General features: G+C 43.3%; 1 protein-coding gene and 1 long non-coding RNA gene across 7 annotated transcripts in view; one reads left to right on the forward strand and one right to left on the reverse strand.

Moving 5' to 3' along the window:
- The window catches only part of LOC135184319 (uncharacterized), a 37484-nt gene extending 29695 nt beyond the window's left edge, over positions 1-7789 (forward strand). The window contains exons 5-6 of the long non-coding RNA XR_010305962.1: positions 3765-3863; positions 6466-7789. This is a non-coding gene — a long non-coding RNA (uncharacterized LOC135184319). The remainder of the gene's footprint in view (positions 1-3764; positions 3864-6465) is intronic.
- A 1201-nt stretch (positions 7790-8990) lies between these two features.
- The window catches only part of ADAMTS18 (ADAM metallopeptidase with thrombospondin type 1 motif 18), a 184877-nt gene continuing 172523 nt past the window's right edge, over positions 8991-21344 (reverse strand). For 5 of the 6 annotated variants that reach the window (XM_064159946.1, XM_064159947.1, XM_064159943.1 and 2 more), the window contains 5 exons: positions 19841-20045; positions 17439-17630; positions 16884-17096; positions 15335-15482; positions 8991-11204 (listed from right to left, as the gene is read on the reverse strand). In XM_064159946.1, coding sequence (XP_064016016.1) covers positions 11089-11204; positions 15335-15482; positions 16884-17096; positions 17439-17630; positions 19841-20045 — 874 coding nt within the window. In that variant the 3' untranslated portion in view covers positions 8991-11088. Of the gene's footprint in view, positions 11205-11725; positions 11904-15334; positions 15483-16883; positions 17097-17438; positions 17631-19840; positions 20046-21344 lie in introns of those variants that run through there. The other variant, XM_064159944.1, reaches the window with a different exon arrangement.

Raw genomic sequence — 21344 nt, forward strand, 5'->3', positions numbered from 1 at the left:
CACATGAGGATAAAGTTGTGTGTTGTGGCTCTGTGAACACCCAGAGCACTAACACAGCTAGGAGACTAAAAATGTATAACTTTGCCAGAGGTCTCTCTAGGGTAACTTTGGAAAGGCAGACTCAGAAGTCATAACCTGGATGGGTTTTGGTAGACCCTTATGGTTGAGGGATTTATGTCTTTTCTTTCTTTCATAGAGATAGCATTTAGCACACACAGCTACTCTTAACTCAACTGGGCTCATGGCTTCTCTTACTCAAAAGACTTCACATTGTTTTCACAACCAGATTCAAATTTCAGTCAGCAGGAGTGGTAGAATGCAAAGACCCTCACGAAGTAGGCTCTCTGTGTGAACTCTTAGGGGAATTCTAAGGGTCTCACTCTCTAGACTTTGTTTTACATCACATGGTTTACAGGTTTTCAGCATCAAGAATGGTTTGATGTAGAATCAGGTACATAAGAAAAAGCTGAGGTGAGTATCTGTGTAAGCATAGGTTATTCTTGTTCCTCAATAGAATTCTGCAGTTCACCTAACCCTCAGGCATCTCTCTTAATCCTTGAACTCTCCCCCAAACATTAGTTTCTAGAACTGTAAAATGATGAGAAATCTTGTCTCTCAACTGTCAGAATAATTCAAGAGCCCTCCTGCTTTGCTGCTGCATTGACTGCAAGGGCAAAAGCCTGAGACCTGCACTGCTAGTTTCAGCCCTGTTTTAACATTGTAGTATAACTCCAGTCTCAGAGTTCAGGAAATTTTCTTCCAGCTCTTGGTTCCTCACTAAATTCACTAGGTGGCTGTCTAAGAACACACATAACCTTGTGCCTGCTGAAACACAGCTTGCACAGCTGTGCCATTCTCTGATCTCACACTGGAGAGCACCCTCTCATCAGCCACAGCAGGTACCAGCTGCAAGGTCTGGGCAGGGAGAACCTCAGCCCCATGCTTACTGGGTACTAGATTTGTTTGATTAAACCAGTTCTGTTCTCCAAGACAGAATTAAATATTCATGTCAGTTAAGTCCAAGTCTCTTTTGAATGGCTTCCTCACAACACCAATTGTTTTAATTCTGTGTGGTATTCTTAGGAGTTAGGTAAAAACAGGGAATAAGGCAGCCTCCATGTAACTAAGGCTGGTTTGTTCCAGTAAGCCAGAGGAGTGAGGTAAGGCAGCTTCCAGAATCTGCAAACTGTGGTTTATATGAGGGGATAGACTAAGAAGAAAAGAGCAAAGTTTATTTCACTTAACACCCTTCTTGTTAAAGTCTTTGTTACCAGATGTGGCTTGAGTTTGGCTCTACACACAGATTTTGTGTGGTTATGAATCCTTTAACTTAAGGGAAATGATTTCTGATTGAGATGAAAATTGGACCCTAAGGCTCAGGCTGAGCTGAACTTTGGGCACGTATCTCAGTTTTCCAGTGCTTTTCATTGGAAACCCTGACTTAGGAAGGAAAGTATGCATGGATCTATCTCCAGTCCATGTGTCATCCTATTGTCTTCAGTACTGCAGAACATAAAGCAAGGAACAAGACCACACAGGAGTGCATCTCTCTAGAGCACCTCTGAATCTTTCTTACACGTTTTGTGTTGTTCTGTAGTAACCCAACAGGATGAAGCAGGGAATAGGCAGTATCTTGTCTCTTGCCTTAACGTGATTGCAGCAAAGCTGAATCAGCACAGGGCTGGGGGCAGCCTTAATTGCTTATGGATGGAGAAAGAAGGAGGAGAATGGGAGAAGAGCAGGGCATATAAAAGTTACCTGGACTTCAATCAGGGTTTTGCCATCGCCGAGTTTTCAACAGGGGATGCTTACATTCCATGAAACAGTATTTCCCCCCTTCAGTTTAGCCCTGTTGAAAAACCTGGATTTGCCCGACACTTTAACAGTTTGCACTTGGAAACACTGAAATGTGATACTCAGTCTGAGGGCTGGGTCACCTCCATATCTTCCAGAAAAATCTCAGACTGTGAAACAGTTTGTTTCCTGTCATCGGGACACAAAACGCTGATGTACAACTCGCCGCTGCCTTCTGAGAGTTGTAACTCACTCGCTCGCTGCCCAGCTCTGGTATTTGTTGGCACCTTTCAGCTGCACAATACCTTTTCCCTGTGAAGATAAGTGCATCATTCGAAGCCCTTGTTTGCCATAAATCTTAATTTGCATATTGCAGGTTTCACTGAAATCCTAAGGGATTGCCAGAACGCTTTTGCCTGGCCATCAGGCCAGCATGAAGGCTAGTGTTCTTGGCTCACAACCTGCGGGATTAATAGAGACCACTAAAACATGATAGCAGAGCTGAGCGAGCTCTGCAGCCTACACCTGAGGGGAATTTTTCTCCTGGAATTCATAAAAATGTCCTTAGTTTCACTTGATTAGATGTGACTATTAAAGTTTAAACAGAAAGCAGCAACTTGTACATGGACAGCAGTGGGAGCTTTACTGTTCCAAAGCCATAACTTTTAATCAGCGTAGTTCCCTGTCAAAGTGGATTACCCCAAGACACTTCACAGCCTGCTCTGCTCCCACCCCCTGATGGCTTCGGGGAGGGGGGAGCTTTGGAACAGGAGTAGAGAAGTAGTGAAAAAGGGGATGCAATTGTCCGAGAGAGACAGAGCTATGTGCCAAGACGTCTGAAGGTTCCAGGAGTGGATGATTCTCACATTATTGGGACTTTATTTTTCAATCAGCTGCTGCTTCTAAAAGGGCAAATCCACTGTTTGCCTTCTTCTTCTATGTAGTTAGTATGCCACAGTAACACAATCTGGAAACTGAGGTGTAAACTCTTCTTTCAAAGAGTCCTTTGGTAGTTGAAGGTTGCTGGCTGGGATCCATCCAGTAGGCAATGGGGTTCAGAAGGTTAATGAGAAGTTCAGCAAAGAGCAGTAACAAAAGCCAGCACCAAGAATAACGCAGTTCTTGAACTGTTCCTGGGCAAAGGGTGATTGTGTAATCTAAGAAGCTGGGGAACTATTTGCTCTGCCCGTTTCCTGAAGAAGATATAGCATGTGTGAAAGACTTTGGGGGTGTTTCTACCTTAATTAAGTTTCTTATATATATAAAAAAACTAGATGAACAGCCCGGGGTAACGATGAAATATATAATGTGTATATGTGGGAAGAAAGATTTTGGGTCGTATATTCTAAAACTGGTATTGTTAGAATGTCTGCTATGACCTAAGAGAAGAATAAAAAGTTTAATCTCCCTTTAAGTCACAGTCTCCCAGCAGAGCAGTGCTGTTATCAGTACCAGTTAACAGCAGAGGCCCACTGCACTTGCCTTCATGCAGACACGAGGTATGAGTTGTGTCTGCCCTTACTAAAATTAACTATTCCATTCAAACTAAGCAATGAGAGGATAGTGAATAGAGTGAGCTGGAAATGTTCTGTGAAATCCAGTCTCTGCCCACCACAGACTGCTATGTCATAGGTGTACAGCCCAGAATGCCACACTGTCCCACTTCCCCTCTTCCTCACACGCTGCAAGAATTTGCAAAACCACCTCCTACTGCCTTCTAACAGACTTGATACAAAAGGTCAAAGACTCAAGGCCTTGTAATTCACAGAAGATTGTAGAAGAGGTTAAAGTATGTGCAGTAACTCTAGGAATGTATTTGAAAATGTCCAGATCATCTTAATAGGGTGAGAGAAAAGTCCTCCTTCTTCACCACAGATTTAGCTTTGGGTGTGAAAAAAGAGCAAATCACTCAACCTAGAACAAGAGAGTATCAGCAAGTCTTGTAAAGTATCTCCTCTGCTTTTTGCAAGGCAGGAGATGAATTCCCTTCTCCTTGGGGTTTCCAAGTTATGCTTCAAGATGAAAAACTCATTGTTGGCCCCTGCTGAAGCCCAGCAGAACACCTAAGGGTAAGTCAAATTCAATGCAATGCAAATACTGTTCAGCAAGTCCAAGTCAGCCTGTCCTCCCTTCAGCCTTGCACTTGTTGAGCACCTGTTTTATAAGCAGCTCTGTGAACTTGTGGCTTCTCAGCGACTTAGCTGAGATGAAGTTTTTTCACCAGCGTTCACAGCTAACCTGCAACACTGCAGTGTGGCAGCAAGGCTAGTTCTGCCTTACAGAGAGCCATGACTGGTGAAACTGAGCAGGATACTCAAAAATGTGTAAGCTCTAGGACAGAATCACTGTGCTAAGGGATAAAAAAATGGTTGATGAGTGTGCCAGATGTTAAATGTGTCTTAGGGAGTTAAGTGTTTTTATATCACCTCCCTGGTTGCTGCAGTGGTACACCATTGAATCTTTGTGGCTAAAGGAGCATAGGTGTAGTGTAGCTACAGATTCTTAGGACACTTGAGCAAGCTGTATGGGTGCCTGAGTAATAAGCTTACAAGAAGTTCGTGGTGTTCATGACAAGCTCCGTTGCAACTGAGAAATAAGATAAGAAGTCAGCATTAGATGTTAACTGGCCACAAGGCACCATGCCAAGTTCAGAATGTGCAGTACGCCAGATGCCTATCACAGCACCCGATGGTCTCACTCGATAGCTGCATGCTTTGCAAATCAGATGTGTATATACAAGTCTGGGTTTGCAACTAGTGTTTTAGAAGTGGACACCAAACCCTCAAAATTAAGTTGTGGTAAATGATAGAGTTTGAAGGAGTACATATTACATTTAATTGGAGAGAGCTGCCTTTAACAGCCTGTTACTGTCTGTGTTGGTCGAGTTTTCCCCACACTTAAGGGAAGACAAGAATGTGTAAATCGTGGTAGTTCTGGACAGCTTGGCACTGGCAGTGCAGCTTCACTGAGTCTGAGCTGATGAGCTTTCTGCTGACAGGCTAGAAATGAAATGTTCTGATCCAGGTAAGGTACTATCTGTCAGTGAAGGCTGCTGAACAGCTATGGTGAATTCTTTGAACATTACGATTCCTTTAATGGGCTTGGGCAGCAGAGTAACTTTTTGTGGAGGATGAAGGTAAGATTTGTATATTGAATCTTAATTGGGTCCTGTGGAGAAATGGTGATGTATCATTATTACAATGAATAATCTGTCAGCACTTTCTGCAAGGTGTATGTATTTTTAACATTTGGGGGGCATTACCTGTCAGTGGCATTACCTGTTTGGATATGAAAGTATATCTAGGAAGCTTATTCTGTCTTTTTCAATCAAAAGTTCAACTTCAGCTATCAAAAGCCCCCAGAATGAAAGCCACAAAATACTTTGTTTAGTAGCTTATAAAAATCTTTTTTCAGTGGTGGTGTGTTGTGAGAAAACAGAAACTTAATCACTTTTTACACTTGCTCAGCACTTACATTGGATGTACAATGTGGAAATGTAATTTCTAGTGCTCCAGGGAACGCTGCACCAGAATGGCTTTTCCTGTGAGATGAGCCATAACTGCATCCAGAGAAAACATTCATGGCATTTTCTCTCTTCTTTCCTTATGGAAGGGTAACTCAGCCACTTCTGTGCTCAGGTATTCCCCCTGTCTGAGCCCTGCAGGGATCCTAAGTGTCTCTGCAGTGTTCTTTAGTGCCCTAGGTAAGGAGTCAGCATGGCTGCAATACATTACCATGCCAAAAGCATGATGACAGTTGGTCAGAAAGCACATTATAGATAGGATTAGGTATTTTGGACAAGAACAGCTCCCAAATTCTGCAGATATCCTGAATCTCTTCAAATCTAATCTAAATAGAGCTCATAGAGGGTTACTATTTCCATGGAAGCATAGGACTGTTGGCAGGGGATTCCTGCTTTCAGGAGAATGCCTTCAGCTTCTATCAAGACAGACCTAATTCAGGTATTACAGTGATGTGAGAAGGTGAAGATCCCACAGAGGGAACTCTTGTGTGTGTTCTTCCCTGAAATCTGTTTGCTTCCAATAAGTATCAACATTATGAGTAAACATTTCCTCTATAAATGCTTTCATACTGTTTTTTGAATGACCTTTTGTGTCAGCTCTCCTATGTTATTATGAAAGGATTAGTGAGCATTATCATAGCAGATCATAATAAATTAATGCCTGGCAGCCCAAGTCACCTAAGGGATGCAGAAGGTCTGTCTCAAGTTGCAGTATGTAGACAACAGTGTAAGGCTGAAATGTGCAATGACTTAATGGTTGTAAAGCAAGCTTAGAAGTTAGGGCTTAGCTGAAGGTTCCTATTCTCTGGCAGAATCCACAAGTCAAAATGAATTCTGTTCATGACTGAATACTTATTATTGAACAGAAAGCTCTTAACATATTTAGTGGTTTGAAGTATGGGTCCCATAATAGATGCTTTGGGGAGCTTGAGGAAAGCTGGTTGTGATGTTACTACACTGCATTGTAGATGAAGAAATTCAAGGTTTGTCTCCAGTTCAGCCCAACTGGGACATTCAGGCCATTTCTACCTCCTGTATCGCCCAGGGAAAAGGAGTACTGTACCTCCCTTAGCTCAGCCTGGTGTGTGTTGGCCATTAGAAGGCAAGGTCTTCAGGCCAGACTGTGCTTTTTCTTTACCCGTTCCCAGGGCAGAGCCATTAACTTCCCGCAGGCAACACAATACAGAAGCTGTAAAGAGCTACTTGCATCTGCGACACTTGCAGTGCAAGCCTGAGAGCCAACACGGCCCTGCTACTGCTCTGTCCCTGTCTGCTGTGGGAAGCATGTGTTAAGTTTTAAGCTGCAAGGTGAAGAACTCCAGAATGTGATACACATTGAAGGACACATTCCAGCCTGTCCTGGGCCTGGATTCGCTCTGAAGAGCAGCAGGAGATGAGGAATACCTGTGGTAGTGGTGAACAGTGTGCAGGAAGTAGCCAGGAAGATCAGCTTGATTTGGCTGAAAGTCCTACAGCAGTGGCTGGAGAGGAATGTAAGGGATGTTCTAGCAGCAGCATCTCCTTATTTCAGAGCATTTTGACAGCAAGAGCATTTATTACCTTGTCAGAAGTTCACATCTCTGCAGTCCCTGGTAACTGCCATACTAACAGTTTACACAGAACCACAGGATTCAATACATAGTACTACAAAGAACACCAATATTTGAAGGATTCAAATCCATTGCTTTCCTCTTGTGGTAGCTTAGTTAGGACTCGGCCCTCAGCACACCTCATTTTTTATTCATTCCACTCTATCCCAGCTTCCTTACTAAGTCCTTCCCTTCTACTCTTCTCTCGGACCTTAGCAATGCTCAGTGTTTGCTTACGAAACAGTCAAGATAAAGTTCCTCAGTGCATTTTGAGATCTTATCTACGTGGAGCTGCCTTTGAAATGTTCTGCAGTGTCCAGACAGTGACCTAGGGGCAACACTTTTTCTCCTAATCACAATGAGCTCGCTGTTAACATGTTCTTTGCCCAGCGTTTCTTGGTGTGCCCCGGTAAGCCTTTCATGACATGTGTGTACAGTGCCGTACACAATGGGAGCCCAGTGAGTCGGCAGGGCTGGGCTTCCACTACAATGGAAGCAACAATGTTAATTTCTTTTATTGATGCTTTTGAATAGGATTTGCTGAAAATTAAAGGAAATATGGGATATGGCTCATGTTACTGTAAAACCACATGCAGTGAAATGTTCATCTGTCTCCAACATTTCATGTCTTCTGGGCATCCAAGGTAGTTGAGTTTGATTTACACAATCAAGCCATTCATTAAATATGTTTGAGTTTCAGGCAGATGCATCCTTTACCTGAGTGATGAAATCTGACTACAGGAAATGGAGCTATTCCTTTGTGAAAAGATCCCATTCTGCTTTATAAAGTGAGCCTTGCAGCAATATACTTCTAGAAAACTGCCAAGCTTTGTATATCAAATATCGTTGTAAGGGCTCGGCAATAAAACAGTTGTGGACTTGGGGTTGATCCAACCACACAATAGCACATCTTTATGCAATATTTCCTCTTTCAACATCCATCTCCAAAACTGTAATTCACTGACAACTGTCACTTCATTTTAATTCCAGAATTCCACCCCAGAACACAAAGCAGTTTAAAGGCTGGATTCTTATGTGGGCATAGTTATTATTTAACTCACTGGTCCAAATCGGGCTCAAAAGAGCCCTTGCTGGGAATCCTTCAGAAGCAGCCTGATAAATTGTTTATTATCACTTACTAGATTCTACTGTAACTCACGCTCTGTATTGTCTGTCACAATGCTCTTCGTAGCTTGCTGTTCAAGAACTCAGTGGTGGCAAATGAAGGAGAAAGTGGCAAATAGATGTTAAAGAATGCATATGAAATGATCAGTGAGTTGATGTGATCCCTGCTAGGGCTTGCCTTGGAAGCTCCTTAGCTCAGTCATTGGAAGAAAAAGTAAGTATCCCCAGGCAGCTGGGAGGGGCTGTAAAACCTAATGCTGTGTTGAGTGAGGCTTCTTTCCCAGCAAACCACCTTGCTAAGTACATGCAAGGAAGAATCATACTAGTTCTGTGACATGCAGGTTTCTGCTGTCTTGGTGAGAGAAGCAATAGGTCACCTTTGTCTTGCACATGGAAGGCAGACCTATTTCTGTGTATTTTAGCTCTTCTGTTGTTACAAAAGTAACCCATGAAATGATGTCCATTTTGCCTTTTTGTGCCTAGAACAGGCACAACCAAGGCCAGCTGCTTCAATGGTAGGGTGGCCATTCAAGGAGAAACATCTTCTGCTCTCGAAAGGCAACTGCAATATATTTACTCCATTGAATAACCACTGGTGCATTCCTCACTTGCCAGCACAATGGGACCTTCAAAAGTAGAAGTTTCACATGACCTTAGCACATATGGCTGACTTTGAGTGCCCGAAAGGAATGACCTTCTATTCATCATAGCAGCTTGTTAACACTCAAATCCACTGTTAGAGGGGTCTGCACCAATATTAACCCATACAAGACCTGGCAGAGAGGTCACACACAGCTGTGGTGGCTACGTTTCCACTGCCCCAAAGAACAGGCTTTTCCTGTGGGCAGCTTTTATCACTCCCCCTCCACAGGAGTGGCACAGGCTCAACACAGACAGCTGCAGCCAGAATGTTTTACTTAGAGCATCACAAGCGCAAAGGAACGCATACACTGCCTCCGTTACTTGCTACTTGCTTATAACCTCCTTATTTATTCATGAATTTTACAATTCCAAATATAATGAACCAGTTAGAGTATTTATTACAAAGCTTATAAAATAATTAAATATTACACTTAGAATTTTTGCCCCCCCTTTTTTTTTTTACATCATAATTCATCATTTGTGACACTACCTTTTTTTTTTCCTCAGTTGTCACTTAAGGAAGTGAGCAAAGAAATATAAAGGAAAAGCTATGCATTAATAAATTAATTATTTTACATAAAATAATAAAAAGGACACAGTTATAAAAACAAAACACCCCCCCCCTTGTAGTTTTCCTAGGGGAAAAAGAAAGGTTATAATTACACAACGTCCACTGTCAAGACAGAGCAATGTAGGCTGAGATATGTTTCCAATCATTGTTTCATTAAAGTATCACAGAATTCATGGTTTTCATTTCAACTGCTGCAGAAGGAACTGCTAATTTTAAGTGACCACTGTCTGGCATTAGTGCTGAGCTGGCTAATCCTAGGCTGAAAGGGTACTTTAAGAAAGCAGTAGCACTGAACTACATTATCAAACCAAGTTGTGGGATGGGGAGGGACTGGATAAATATGGCCCTCAGAGGCACTCCCCAGAAAATTACAGCAGAACACAGCTCTGTCTCAGAAGGGGTTTGGCAGATGGGTTGGGTATTTTTTCAATACATAGACTTGGAAAATGGGGAGGTCACGGCTGCCCTCTTCCTGAAGGTGATCAAGGCCAGCCTGGATGATGCCTTGAGCAACCTGGGTTAGTGGAAGGTGTCCCTGCCCATGGCAGGGGGGCTGGAACTGGATGATCTTCAAGGTCTCTTCCAACCTAAACCAATCTATGAGTCTGTTTAACGTGTAGCATCACTGAGCAGCTCAGCCTGAGTAGATTACACATACCATTACAGTTACGTTTCTGTTGTTTGCTGGTGGAATCTGAACTAAACAGAAGTGTTAAGAGAATGTATAAAAATAGAATTGACTTTTATTTGGTTAGAGTAAATCCTCCACATTTCTTTTTCCTTTTTTTTTCATATAAACTGTGTGAATAAATAACTATTTCGAGAGGTTTAGTATGAATTAACAGGCTGTAATATTCTCGTTATTCCCTTTGGGTAAGAGATGAATCAACATTTGCAGAGAGAGCTGAGATTAAGGAAGACATTCTTCAGTAGCTTGGTATTCCAACAACCTAGCTTTTGGAAAAAAAACTACTTTAAATGTAAAAATTACCTATCTAAGGAGCTTAGAAAGTTGCAAACATAACCACTGAGTTGAGCAATTCTGAGTTCCTTGAGTTAGCTGAAATAGGAAATTCTATTGTACTTGCAACACAGCAATATTAAAACTGCAAATAGTCTAAGGCGGACTATTTCTAGGAATACATTTCAAGTTACTAGTTAACCACCTCTGAGTTTTTACACAAAGCAGAACATTAATTCTTCAAAATGGTAAGAACACAGCATGATGCCAAACTTGCTTTTCCAGCAGCAAGTCTAACAGAGAAGCACCATTTATGTTTGTAGTGCACCAGTTACTTCCTGCGGTCACATGAGTGACACCACGTTCTCCAGACGGCAGCCAGTTGAAGGTCTTCTGTCAAAGTGGCAGTGAGCAGCTTCCTTGCCCTGGGCTGAAAGTATCTTCAAAACAGAAAGGACACTTCTGGTAGTCAGATCTGTCCTGCTGCCGTGCTGTAACCTTCCTCCTCGAGTTCCCAATTTCTTTTGCTTTGCATTCTGGTAAATAAGCCAGGAAAGGCTCCCTGGCCTGAATTTCTTCCTCATAATATAAGACAGTGCAAAATGACACCTTAAAGAAAGAACTGCCCCTCGTGTCTTCATGTTCAAGTGAGCCACAGCACCCTGTGCTTTAGTGAGGTCAGCAGATAAAGGGAAAAAAGAAAGAAACATTCCTTTTTCAACATCTATCCAACAATTCCTGTACCTCAGCCAGTCCCTCAGAAGAAAGGTCTCTTCGATCAGTGGTTTACATGGCACCATGTCTTGCCTCCAAGCAAAGTTAATTCCGACGTAAATTGAAGAGGAGAATCCCCTCACTGAAGGGTTCAGATAACACACTGCTATCAGTTCTTCTTCGTGCATGATTTACAACACTGCTTGCCATAAAATTTGTGGTTGCAGACACCATGCTGGGGTACCAGATGACACCAAGTGAAGAAATCCACACAAGAAGGATCATCTGAAGGACAGAAATCCAAGCAATGTGGTCAGACTGTGTTTTAGCAAGTCTGCTTGTCAGGCAATAGTCATGTGGCTGACTCCACTCAAAGAAGAACAGCTATGAAGTAGCTTTCATCTCAGAAGCACTAGCCTGTTTTTTCATTTGGTAAGAAATGTTTCATTTGTTACAACATCCAATCCATTAGCAGATGGAGCTAACATAATTAGAGGGTCTGAAGCTAAAAGAATGAAAACATTTAGAGCACACTTTGAAGTGCAGGAATACACGAGGAAGTTCCAGTGCAGAGGACAAAAAGTCATCTGTATTTTCAGCTCTTTTTACAAACAGTTGTTCTAAAGGCAGGGCCTTTACAAATGAGCCTGCTCTATGCTTGATACCTATTGCTTGTTGCCATCAGCACCACGTGTGGTTTGCCTGCACCTCCAAGCACTGTTAGCTTGGAGTGCGTGGGCATGCACAAAAGAAATGCTGAGACATCTGAGTGCATGGCTTCTGCTCCATGCACAAAGCACTCTCTGCTTTGCATTCCACCACTGTCTAGACTGACTTATTTCTCTCCATTTGACAAAGCAGGGAGCTTAAGAGATCTTTCTTCTTAGACACTTTAGTTAGGTGACATGAATTAGGACTTCAACTCTGCCACGATGGTGAAATCTTAACTGCATGGTAAGAGCGGCAGGCTGACAGCGATGAGCTCTGAAAAGCCAAGCCTTTAATTACAAACACAAATAAACCTACATTTTCAGTTCAGATTGGAGATCACTAAAATTAATGTACAGATCAGCCCAGTTACTTCAAAAACATTTCATAGCTGCTCCTTTCTCCAGTTTTGCAGTGGCTGCTTCATGTTGCTTTAAAAGAGCTGAGTGATGAGTCGCATGGATGATTTATAAAGAAATGCACCATGTCTGAGAGAGCAGCAAGACATTTAAATGAGGTTTAGCAAAATTTATAGCCAAACTGAAATCTCCTGTGAGCATGGGAAAAGATTCCATTCCCCTCTCAGAACTACTGTTTACATGGTCAATAAAAGGAATTTACAAGGAGACAGTGAAGAAAAATCTAGCCACCGTTGTCTGCATTCTCAGATCAGCTAAGCTGAGTCACAGAAGATAAATCCTCCCTCACACAGCACAGACAACTTCCTCATATTCTGGAGGCCAGGAGTCATCTCTGTCTCTCTTTGCTTGTCACAGCTGATTAGTCATCACTTCACCTTTTTATCACCCTCACATTTATTTGAATAAGAGAGTAAGGATCATCTTGTTTTAAAAGATGCCGTTTTCTTCCTCAGGTTTTTACAACATAAGCCTGTCTGTAAGTAAAGGCTTACTACGTAAAGAAAATGCTGTCCAGGAATGAACAGTTGTCCAGGAAGAGTCTCCGGCACTGGAGACTTTCAAAACCCACCTGGATGTGTTCCTGTGTGACCTGCTCTAGGTGGTCCTGCTTTGGCAGTGCTCCTGGACTCGGTGATCTTTTGAGGTCCCTTCCAATGGCTAATGTTCTGTGTGTCTGTGAAGCTGGGCTCAGCTGCAGCCTTCCCACTCCACAGCATTGCCTTTCTCTTCTGAACTAAGCGCCAGCAGGGATACAACTAGGAGTTCAGCACCAGCTCTCACCTTACTTCACCTACTGTCCACCAGACAGAATTTGCTGCTGGAAGGACCCAAAGTAGACACCAGGTGGAAAACACAGCATAAAGTGAGGAAAGCCAGTCTAAGCCAGGGAGAAACTCTCCTGCCATGGAAGGGTAAATTTTGCTTGGACTTGATGGCCTTGAAGTTTTTTTCTCTCTAAACCAATTATCTGGTTCTGTGATGATTACAGACTGACCCCTCTCCACTTCCTCTTTTCTTAGGGAAAGGTTTTGTGACAGGTCAGCATTACAGCTCAGCAAGGAGACTAATCTCACGTGCGGGTTTTATGCGCCCTTGTGTTGCTTCTCCACAGGCTGTGGTTTCAAACTAGAGAAAGTTTAGACTGGATGTCAGGAACAAGTTCTTTGCCATGAGGGTGGTGGGAACACTGCAACAGATTATGCAGGACGCTGATGGAGGCCCCATCTCTAGAGATACTCAAGGTCAGGCCTGGCAATGCTCTGAGCAGCATGATCTAGTGGAGGAAATCTCTGCTGACTGCAGGGACACTGGACTGGATAACCTTTGGAGGTCCCTTCCAACCCATAGCATTCTATGATTTTCAAGAATTCTGAATCACTTTTTAAAAGAAACCCTGAGAAGCACTGAGGAGGCAACGTGAACAAATCTTTGTGCCCCTCCTGAAGACTGCAGTGCAACGCCAACATGACAGAACTATGGCCCAAAACTCTTCTCTTGGGACCTCATCCAAAGGCTGCTGGAATGAACACAAAGAGTCCCACAGCCTTCAATGGATGCGGATCAGGCTGTGGGCTCCTTCCTTGTGTTTACTCAAGTATTTCTATGTTGTTTAAAGTTTCATTCATTTTAAGCAGCTGGGTTGAGGAGCAGTTACGGTGACCGTAACTGCATCTAACAGGGGGAGGGAAATGACCCAGTCAGGCTAGGAAAGTGTGCAAACTCTCCCTGAAACATTACTTTCTTGCCTGTGATCGCTGAGCTGGAGCTGCATGGCTGATAATAGAGATTGATTTGCTTCAGTATGATTCCAGCACAGCTGGTTCTCTCTCTTTTTGCTGCTTTAGACAGAAAGTTAGAGAGCAGTGAAGAGATAATTGATCTCTGGAGCCTGACGACCCAGTTATAATAAAGGGGAAAGGGCTCCTGCAGATGTGGGGAGAGAGAGAAACAGGCCAAGGCCCAAATTAATAACAGACATTACTTCAGACATGAAATATAGCAGAGGAAAGCAGGGGTGAAAGGAAAGTGCTTGCTGTATCGTGACAGAAAAGGACGTAATACAGAAACTCCAGAGTACAGCAGAGCTTTTTTAGGAAGGTTAATTTGATGTGTTAAGAACATTTAGTTACAAAAACAGCAGAACTATTTACTTATCCCTTTTAGGACCATTTCAGGTCTATAGCCTTGTTTGGATTCAGGTCTCCTGCTAGATCAGTTTGATACTCTACATGTCCTGAGTGGATGAAGCAGAGTGGTCTGTTAACAGATGACTGAGATTTACAGGGGGTTTGTGCACAGTCTATGCCAGGAATCTGTACAAAGGAGAGGTGCTTGGCTAATGTCAATTTGCAAGATGCAGGACCGGAGCTTGACCTTTGCTCCCAGCTCTGCTGCCACCTTTTTCTCTTGCAGTCTGGCCTAGGTTTTATAGAGGTTACTTTCAGCCCCCATGTTTAAAATGGTAACAAGACAGCATATGGGACTTTGAGAGTTACTGTTTAGAGTGCTTTAGCATACCTAGATAGCTAGCACTATGTGGGACAATCCTGGCCCTCCAGCAGCTTTACTCCTGCAGTTAAGGAGTCACAAACTGTAAACAGCCTGCAAGCAAATAAATGGGATGGGGCTAATGCACTCACTCTGTCTGTGGTGGGTCTGAGAGAGTGCCCCTTCAAAACCTCCTGCTCTCCTAGAACTGAAAAACACACTGAAGAGGTGCAGAGGAATAGAGAAGACATCCAAGTGGGGCCAGAGCTTTAGTTCATGTTCCCTGACTGCAGGTCATACACTGATCAGAAGCATCAAGACATGAAGAACGTTCTAGACAAAGCAGTTTTGGACTCCCAGCATATGGGTGCAATTTGAAGCTTGGGCTGACTTCGAAAGACTAAATCCAAGTGGCAAATTCTTATGGCTTAGCTCTAAAGTTGGCATTTTTCATCATATGGCAGTATCAGCATGGGATGCTTCTCTGTTAATTAACAAGGTGATCTAAAGATGCAGCTTAGCAGCACACAGCAGAATTTTTCATACTTAAAAACCCCACCATATCCCTGGTTTTATTTTTATGTCAGTTATTCTCTCAGGTCTGCTTTAAGAGAGTTCCCTTTGAGAAGAGAGATTTGTAGTATCAAAGAGTAACTAAAGCTGCAAAGCCTGGGGAAAAAATTCATTTGAAAGAAGATGCCAAATACTAATCTTCAGTGAGTGTAAGTGTAAAAGGTGACTTTGGATACAGAGCTCTAAGCAACAAACTCTGCTGCTGCATATGAGGCTGAGTTTTACCTCTTTTCACGGGGACTGGGCAGAAGTTGGTGTTGCAGGCTCTCAGGACTGCTGGCTTCTGGTGGGGCAAGCACCCAGCAGCTGGCCTTCCTTGGCGCAGGCACTGAACACTCCGAGTCTGCACTCCCCCTCCACAGCTCACTGTACACTGCAGAGAAGAAAGAAGGTAAAGCTACCTCGCTAATGGACTGGCTGGGAGCCCATAAAAGCCAGAGTAGCTTTCAAGGGCTTTGGATGAGCCTTTCAAAGCGAGAGAGGTCAGGATTGGATGTGTGGCTATTCAGTGAGCTCCATCAGGACCAATTTCTCAGAGATGTGTCCTGCCTTCCAAAAGCCTGGTTATTTAAGGACTCAGCTGAAAATCTGCTTCCTTACTTAGGCATTGAGACAGAAACTGAAACCCTGTTCCTGATTGTCTGCACTGATTTCTTCTGAACTCTGAGCCCCTGGGCCCAATGCTGCTGTCTGAGCATTGATAAAACTCCCACTGGAACCATAATTGCAGCAGTATCTGGGGGAAAGCTCTATGCATTTGGAGGAAGATCTATGAAGTATTTTTAAACGAGTAAGCCTTTTACTTGTATGTGTTTCATGAAAAGTTGTCTTGAAGATAAATGTGACCATTTTCATCTGATTACAATTGTCAAGCATACACTGTTTCATGTAGATGTTATTAAATGAGTGTGTGTCTCATTGATAAGTGACTCGTAAAGTAGATAAGTTCCAGAAATACAGAAGCTTGTTTGCAAGAATGTAGAAACAAATGCAGACTGATCCCATAATTAATCATAGCATTTAGGGAATTCCAGGCAATCTGTAGGGATGCTCAAGTACACTGTGCCTATAGATATGTAACAGTTCAACCACAGTGCAGTCTGAGGAAGACTGAGAACAAAGTGTTGGGAAAAGTGTGGAATGTAGTGCCTCTCAAGCACAAAGAACATTCTTAGGTGATACTCTTTGGTTTCAAGACAAAGAAATGAGTTGCACTAGAGTACATGATGGATGTGGACCAGCTGCATCATGTTTCAGTGGCTGAGTAGTGTGACTTTCTTTAGGCAATGGCAACGTGCAAGGAACGCCTGCAGACTGTTAGCACTGGAAGTAGCTCTTCTATACCACTAGACATTTGACTACAGCACAGTGTTAAGGAGCTAACTTTAGGCTAGGTAGCTTGGACTCACATTGCCACAGGCACAGTGGCATGGTCTTCAGCATTTTATGCTGCCAGGTGTCTGTGCCACTCCAGCTCGTGTTCTTTCTGTGTCAGGTGATCCAGCAGCTTTTCTAGGTCTGGTGCTCTCTAAGCCCAGCATTACAACCTCACCTTCTAATTACAGTGGAAACACTGTCCAACAGTCAGCAGTCACACTGCAGTTGTTTTTTTCTTTAATGCTGTCCAGTGAAAAGCACTAGGGGATGCTCCCTGAACTACTAAGCAGAGAAACTCAGTCCTTTTGTACACTCTCTAAAAGCCAAGTCATGAAATAGTGCTGGAGACAGTGCGAGTCAGGACAAGGGGAGAGAAAAGAAAGTTTCCCACTCCTACCTGCTGCCAGGGCGAGGAATACCAGCCAGACACCATGTTATACAAGGGCTGTGATGGACAGGCTCCCTTGTTACAAGCTTCTTCCAGGTCAATGTTTGGTTTCTTGATGTTTCTGCATCTCCTCTGAGGGAAGGTGATCAATTTCCCATGGATGCTTTTCTCACCACATTTTAGTTCTCGCTTTTGTGTACCCGGGCCACAGGAGGCTGAGCACTGCAAAGGCAGAGTACACCCCTGAAATCTACAGACAGACATCAGATAATGTGCTTTGTGCAACAGGCCCCAGTGATGTGAGTCTGCACCAGCGTTATGTGACTAAAACCACAAAGCCCATGTTCTGTAATGTGCAAACTGAAATATGAACCCAGCCCAGTGAAGTCCTGACAGAGACATCAGGGTACATTTGACCACATCTGAATGCAAAGAACTGTCTTGCTTTGAGAATCTGATTTTCAAATGGTTGCTCAGTTTACTTTCCCCTAGGTGGTTTGTGTGTGTCAGTGTTTCCAAGAGCAGCAAAGGAAGGCAGTAAGCCATGTAGCTGCAGCACTTTACCTCACTCCAGGCAGAAATCACCCACTGGAGACGGTCATTTTTGGGGCAGCGTCCTAGCACACAGGTCTGCTGGGATTCAGGTTTATGGTCCCTGCTGCACATGCTTTCAGGCAGGATTTTAACAGTGGGAGCACCTGTGCTTTTGCAGTAGACATCCCGTTTCTTAACGCCTCTCCCGCAGGTCTTGGAGCACTGTGATGGAAAGAAACATTCCTTTGAACTTAGAGGCAATGTGAACTGGCATGATTTGCATTTTACAGCAGAGCTGTGTAGCCATTATAGTAGAAGTAACCTTGAGATGCCAGGGGTAAACAGCTACCAGTAAGGTTTGTGTGTCACTTTTAAAACACTGTGCTCAGTGCTTTCTTAATGTAAACGATGAACTCTGCAGCCCCCATGCAGAGCAGATAAGTAATATCTCTCTTCCGCAGATGAGGTAAGTTGGGCTTGTGAGCAAAATGCTTTCTCCCCTGGACAGCACAGTTGAAAGCTGCTCCTCACTTCCCACTGCAGAATTTCCCACAGCAAGATGTTCTCAGCTATTTGTTATTTTGTCCTCACCTTGGCCTAGAGGGATGAGATAGAGGCATAGAGAACTACCCAGAGAAGCCTTACGTAACTCTTTCATCAAACAAATCTCACTACAAGACAGGATCTGATACAGACAATGGTTAAGATATTTGAATAGGTACTTTGATTGCCAAGACTACAACTGAAGCTTAGGACAAGTCACTAGTGAATAAATACACACTGCTGAACTGGGTGCTTCTCAAAACAGGGATTCTCTAGTTTTCACTGCCTTAGCACACAAGAAAATGCATGATGGAGCCATCTCTGATGAAATGAAGAAATAAACAGCCCTGAAATGATGCTGCCAGCTTTCTGCCTTGCTGCATCCTCCTCTAATTGTCCTCCTTTACACTAATAACTAAGGGGCACATTTCAAGGCAGAATATTGCACTGTCCCCATCCATACTGAATCCCAAGTGTTTTGAGATTTCAAGCAAGCAGAGTAATTTGTATGCTCTAAACCCCTGGGTTTAGTCTTTCACCCAAACAAACAAAAATCTCTTCCCATTTAAAATGGCTCTGATTTGTGTGGAGAGGTTGCCTATTTTACATATCTTTCCTCTTAGTTCCTTTGAGCCTGTGAGCTGACAGCTTTCAGCTGAATCCTCGAATCTTCACTAACTCGTTCAACAGGACTGCCTGCTGCATTTTCACAGGCTTGAATTGTACACCTCCTAAAGAGATGGGAAATAGGTGGGCTTTGAGTGTATTTTTTTATGTTAGAGAAAGGGAAGTTTGAAAATGTGAATGCCTTTGAAGCCTTTGGTCTTCCTTTTAAAGTATCTAATGCTCATACCTGCTTTTTATACTCTCCTGCCACGCTAAGGTTTCCTGCATATACACGGGAAGAAAGTTTCTCTGTGAGTGTTCAAACTTGGACTATTGAGTAGCTGCTTGTCTGTCATGGCACAATACAGAGCACTCCCTGGAGAGGCAGTTTGAGCTTCTCTGCTGGGAATGCTTAGGTCAAAGCGTTCTGAAGAGTAGCAGTACCAAAAGTGTGTACAGAAGAAACAGATTTTTCAGTGAATTTAAATCTGCCTCGAACCTCACTAAATGCAGATGGAAAAATGAAAAACAATCTCTCCCCTCCCCTTTTGCTGTGTGTAGTGTTAGCTCTCCCTTACATCCCAGATTTGCCAGTACTGCATTTATCCTGCACTAATAGTTCATACCAGCATCAGTAGGAGTGAAAGAAAGGGCAGAACAGAGTTTTTTGTATGTGTGCTTTTCAGCTGAGGCTGGTTCGATGTCAGGCAGTGTGCAGGTTTGTGAAGCAGGGTGTGTGCAGGCAGGAGTCTGCCCAGGGGCTTTTTGCCCCTCGTGGCAATTAACTGCAGCAGTACTCCACTTGCAGCACAGTAGTTACTCTAACAAAGGCAAAAGTAAAGAAGTGATTGGCAAATGTGTAAATCGCAAATGTATCACCTCACAGCTCACATGTGTGTGCATTAATATGCAACTCTAACCCAAATACCTCTTCATGCCTTGTCTGCCTGTCCTCTTTGAGAGAAGTATTAGCTCTGGGAAGTAATCTCAGAGTGGGGCTAATGGTTTTGAAGGATTCACAGAGCCTTAAGTTATGAAACCAGAAAAAGGATTCCATCTCTTTGTATATCCAAAAAGGCTACCACGTGTGCACTGCTGGCAAGCTTCAAGTCTGAGCATTTGGGAAGCATGGTAAAATATGTGATAGTTTGTGACCTTCATGGCTAGAGCCACTAGCAAAGTACTCTTGCACAAAGGTTGCACTAGTCTTCTTTTACAGCAGACTTTTTGGTAGTGTTTTCATTGTGCCAGCAGCCAGAAAGCTAAGTTTTATTTCAGATTACCTGAGACCATAGGCCAGGGCTCCACTCAGGTGGGCAGTCGTGACTATTGCATATCTGCACCTGGGTGGGAGTGCTGACAGGACACAGGGAATGGGCCACGACCTCCTCTCTTTGGAAAGCTCTTCTCTGCACACACTGAATGAGACGACTTTGTTGCCCTCCTCCACAGGATTTGCTGCATGCACTCCATTCACCTGCTGACCAGCTAAAAGGAGAAAAATGGATGTTAAAACCACAGGAGTCCAATGAGCTTTATAAACCCAGTGCACAGGAGCCATGAACCAAATGGGAATTACTCAGGGTTTATCAGTTCCAGCAATCAAAACCCTGCAGTTACATAACCTATCTTCAAAGCATGGAGCATTTTGCTAGGGATGAAATCCAAGTCACACAACTAGAAAAACTAGTACTACTTCTTTGTAGCTACCATCTACCAGAAACAGCTTGCCTGTGAATCTGACCTGGAATCTGGAATTCCACAGGGACCGAGAGAGATTTGCTGCCACTGAGACTGGTGGAGCACCTAGCAGATCTAAGGGTCTGGCTAACAAATCACCATTCCTTTTAACCATCTCTAAAAATCTCTTCAGTAAAAAGAGGAAACAAAATCTTCTTTCCCAAGAATGGTAAGATGACCCTTTAGTCACTTAAGCTGCTGAAGGCACCTCCAAAGAGCCTAACAGACCCAGGGCTGAAGGAAGAAGCTGGACAGAGGGAGGTCTGTACATCAATCAGGTTCAGTTACTGGAAAGTTCTGTTTTTGTTGCTACATGTTTTCTCTTTTACATCTCTCTCAGAAGACCAAAGATGGCATAGCCAGGAAAGAACGGGGTCAGTTTAGCTGGACTTGTGCTTCCTGATGCATCTGTGCACAGACACAGGGGGATGGAAGTGAATGCTGGCATGCTGCTGTCCAGTGGTATTCACGTCAAACCTTACTGGCCTCTAAGTCACAAAAAAGAGCTTGCTTGCTAAACCCAGCCCTTGTGTCATCAGCACTGCCAGGATTTAAATGTCCTCAGACTAATAAATTTGGCAGACAGATGATGCAGAATCTAAATACAACAGACGAACTTTAACAAGCAAAAGCTGTTGGGTAGATCCATACTCCAGTTGCAGGCATGCCTCAGTTATGCATCATCTCGACTGAAGTTACCCAACGTCTGAAGAGTTATTGCCAATTGCTCAGGATAAATTCAGCTTGGAAATGTCCATAGCTGTTTGCTGTTTCTCTAACTGCAGCACTGAAAGGGTCCCCAGCCTTTGTGGGGCTTTAGGCAAATGTACCAGCTTTGTCTTGGTCCTCAAAAGCTTACAAACTAAGACCTGTAAGAACTCGGCAGGAAAACAGAAGTGGAGAAACAAAGGAAATTATGAATGAGTAAATGATTACTCACATTGAGAACTCCTATTGAAGGACTCAGCACTGAAATGAAACTGGACATTTTAAAACAGCAGTTTAACAAACTAGGAAATCATTTCTGCCACAGAAAGGTACTCATCC

This window comes from Pogoniulus pusillus, chromosome 20, assembly GCF_015220805.1.
Source record: "Pogoniulus pusillus isolate bPogPus1 chromosome 20, bPogPus1.pri, whole genome shotgun sequence".
NCBI classification, from domain to species: Eukaryota; Metazoa; Chordata; class Aves; order Piciformes; family Lybiidae; genus Pogoniulus; species Pogoniulus pusillus.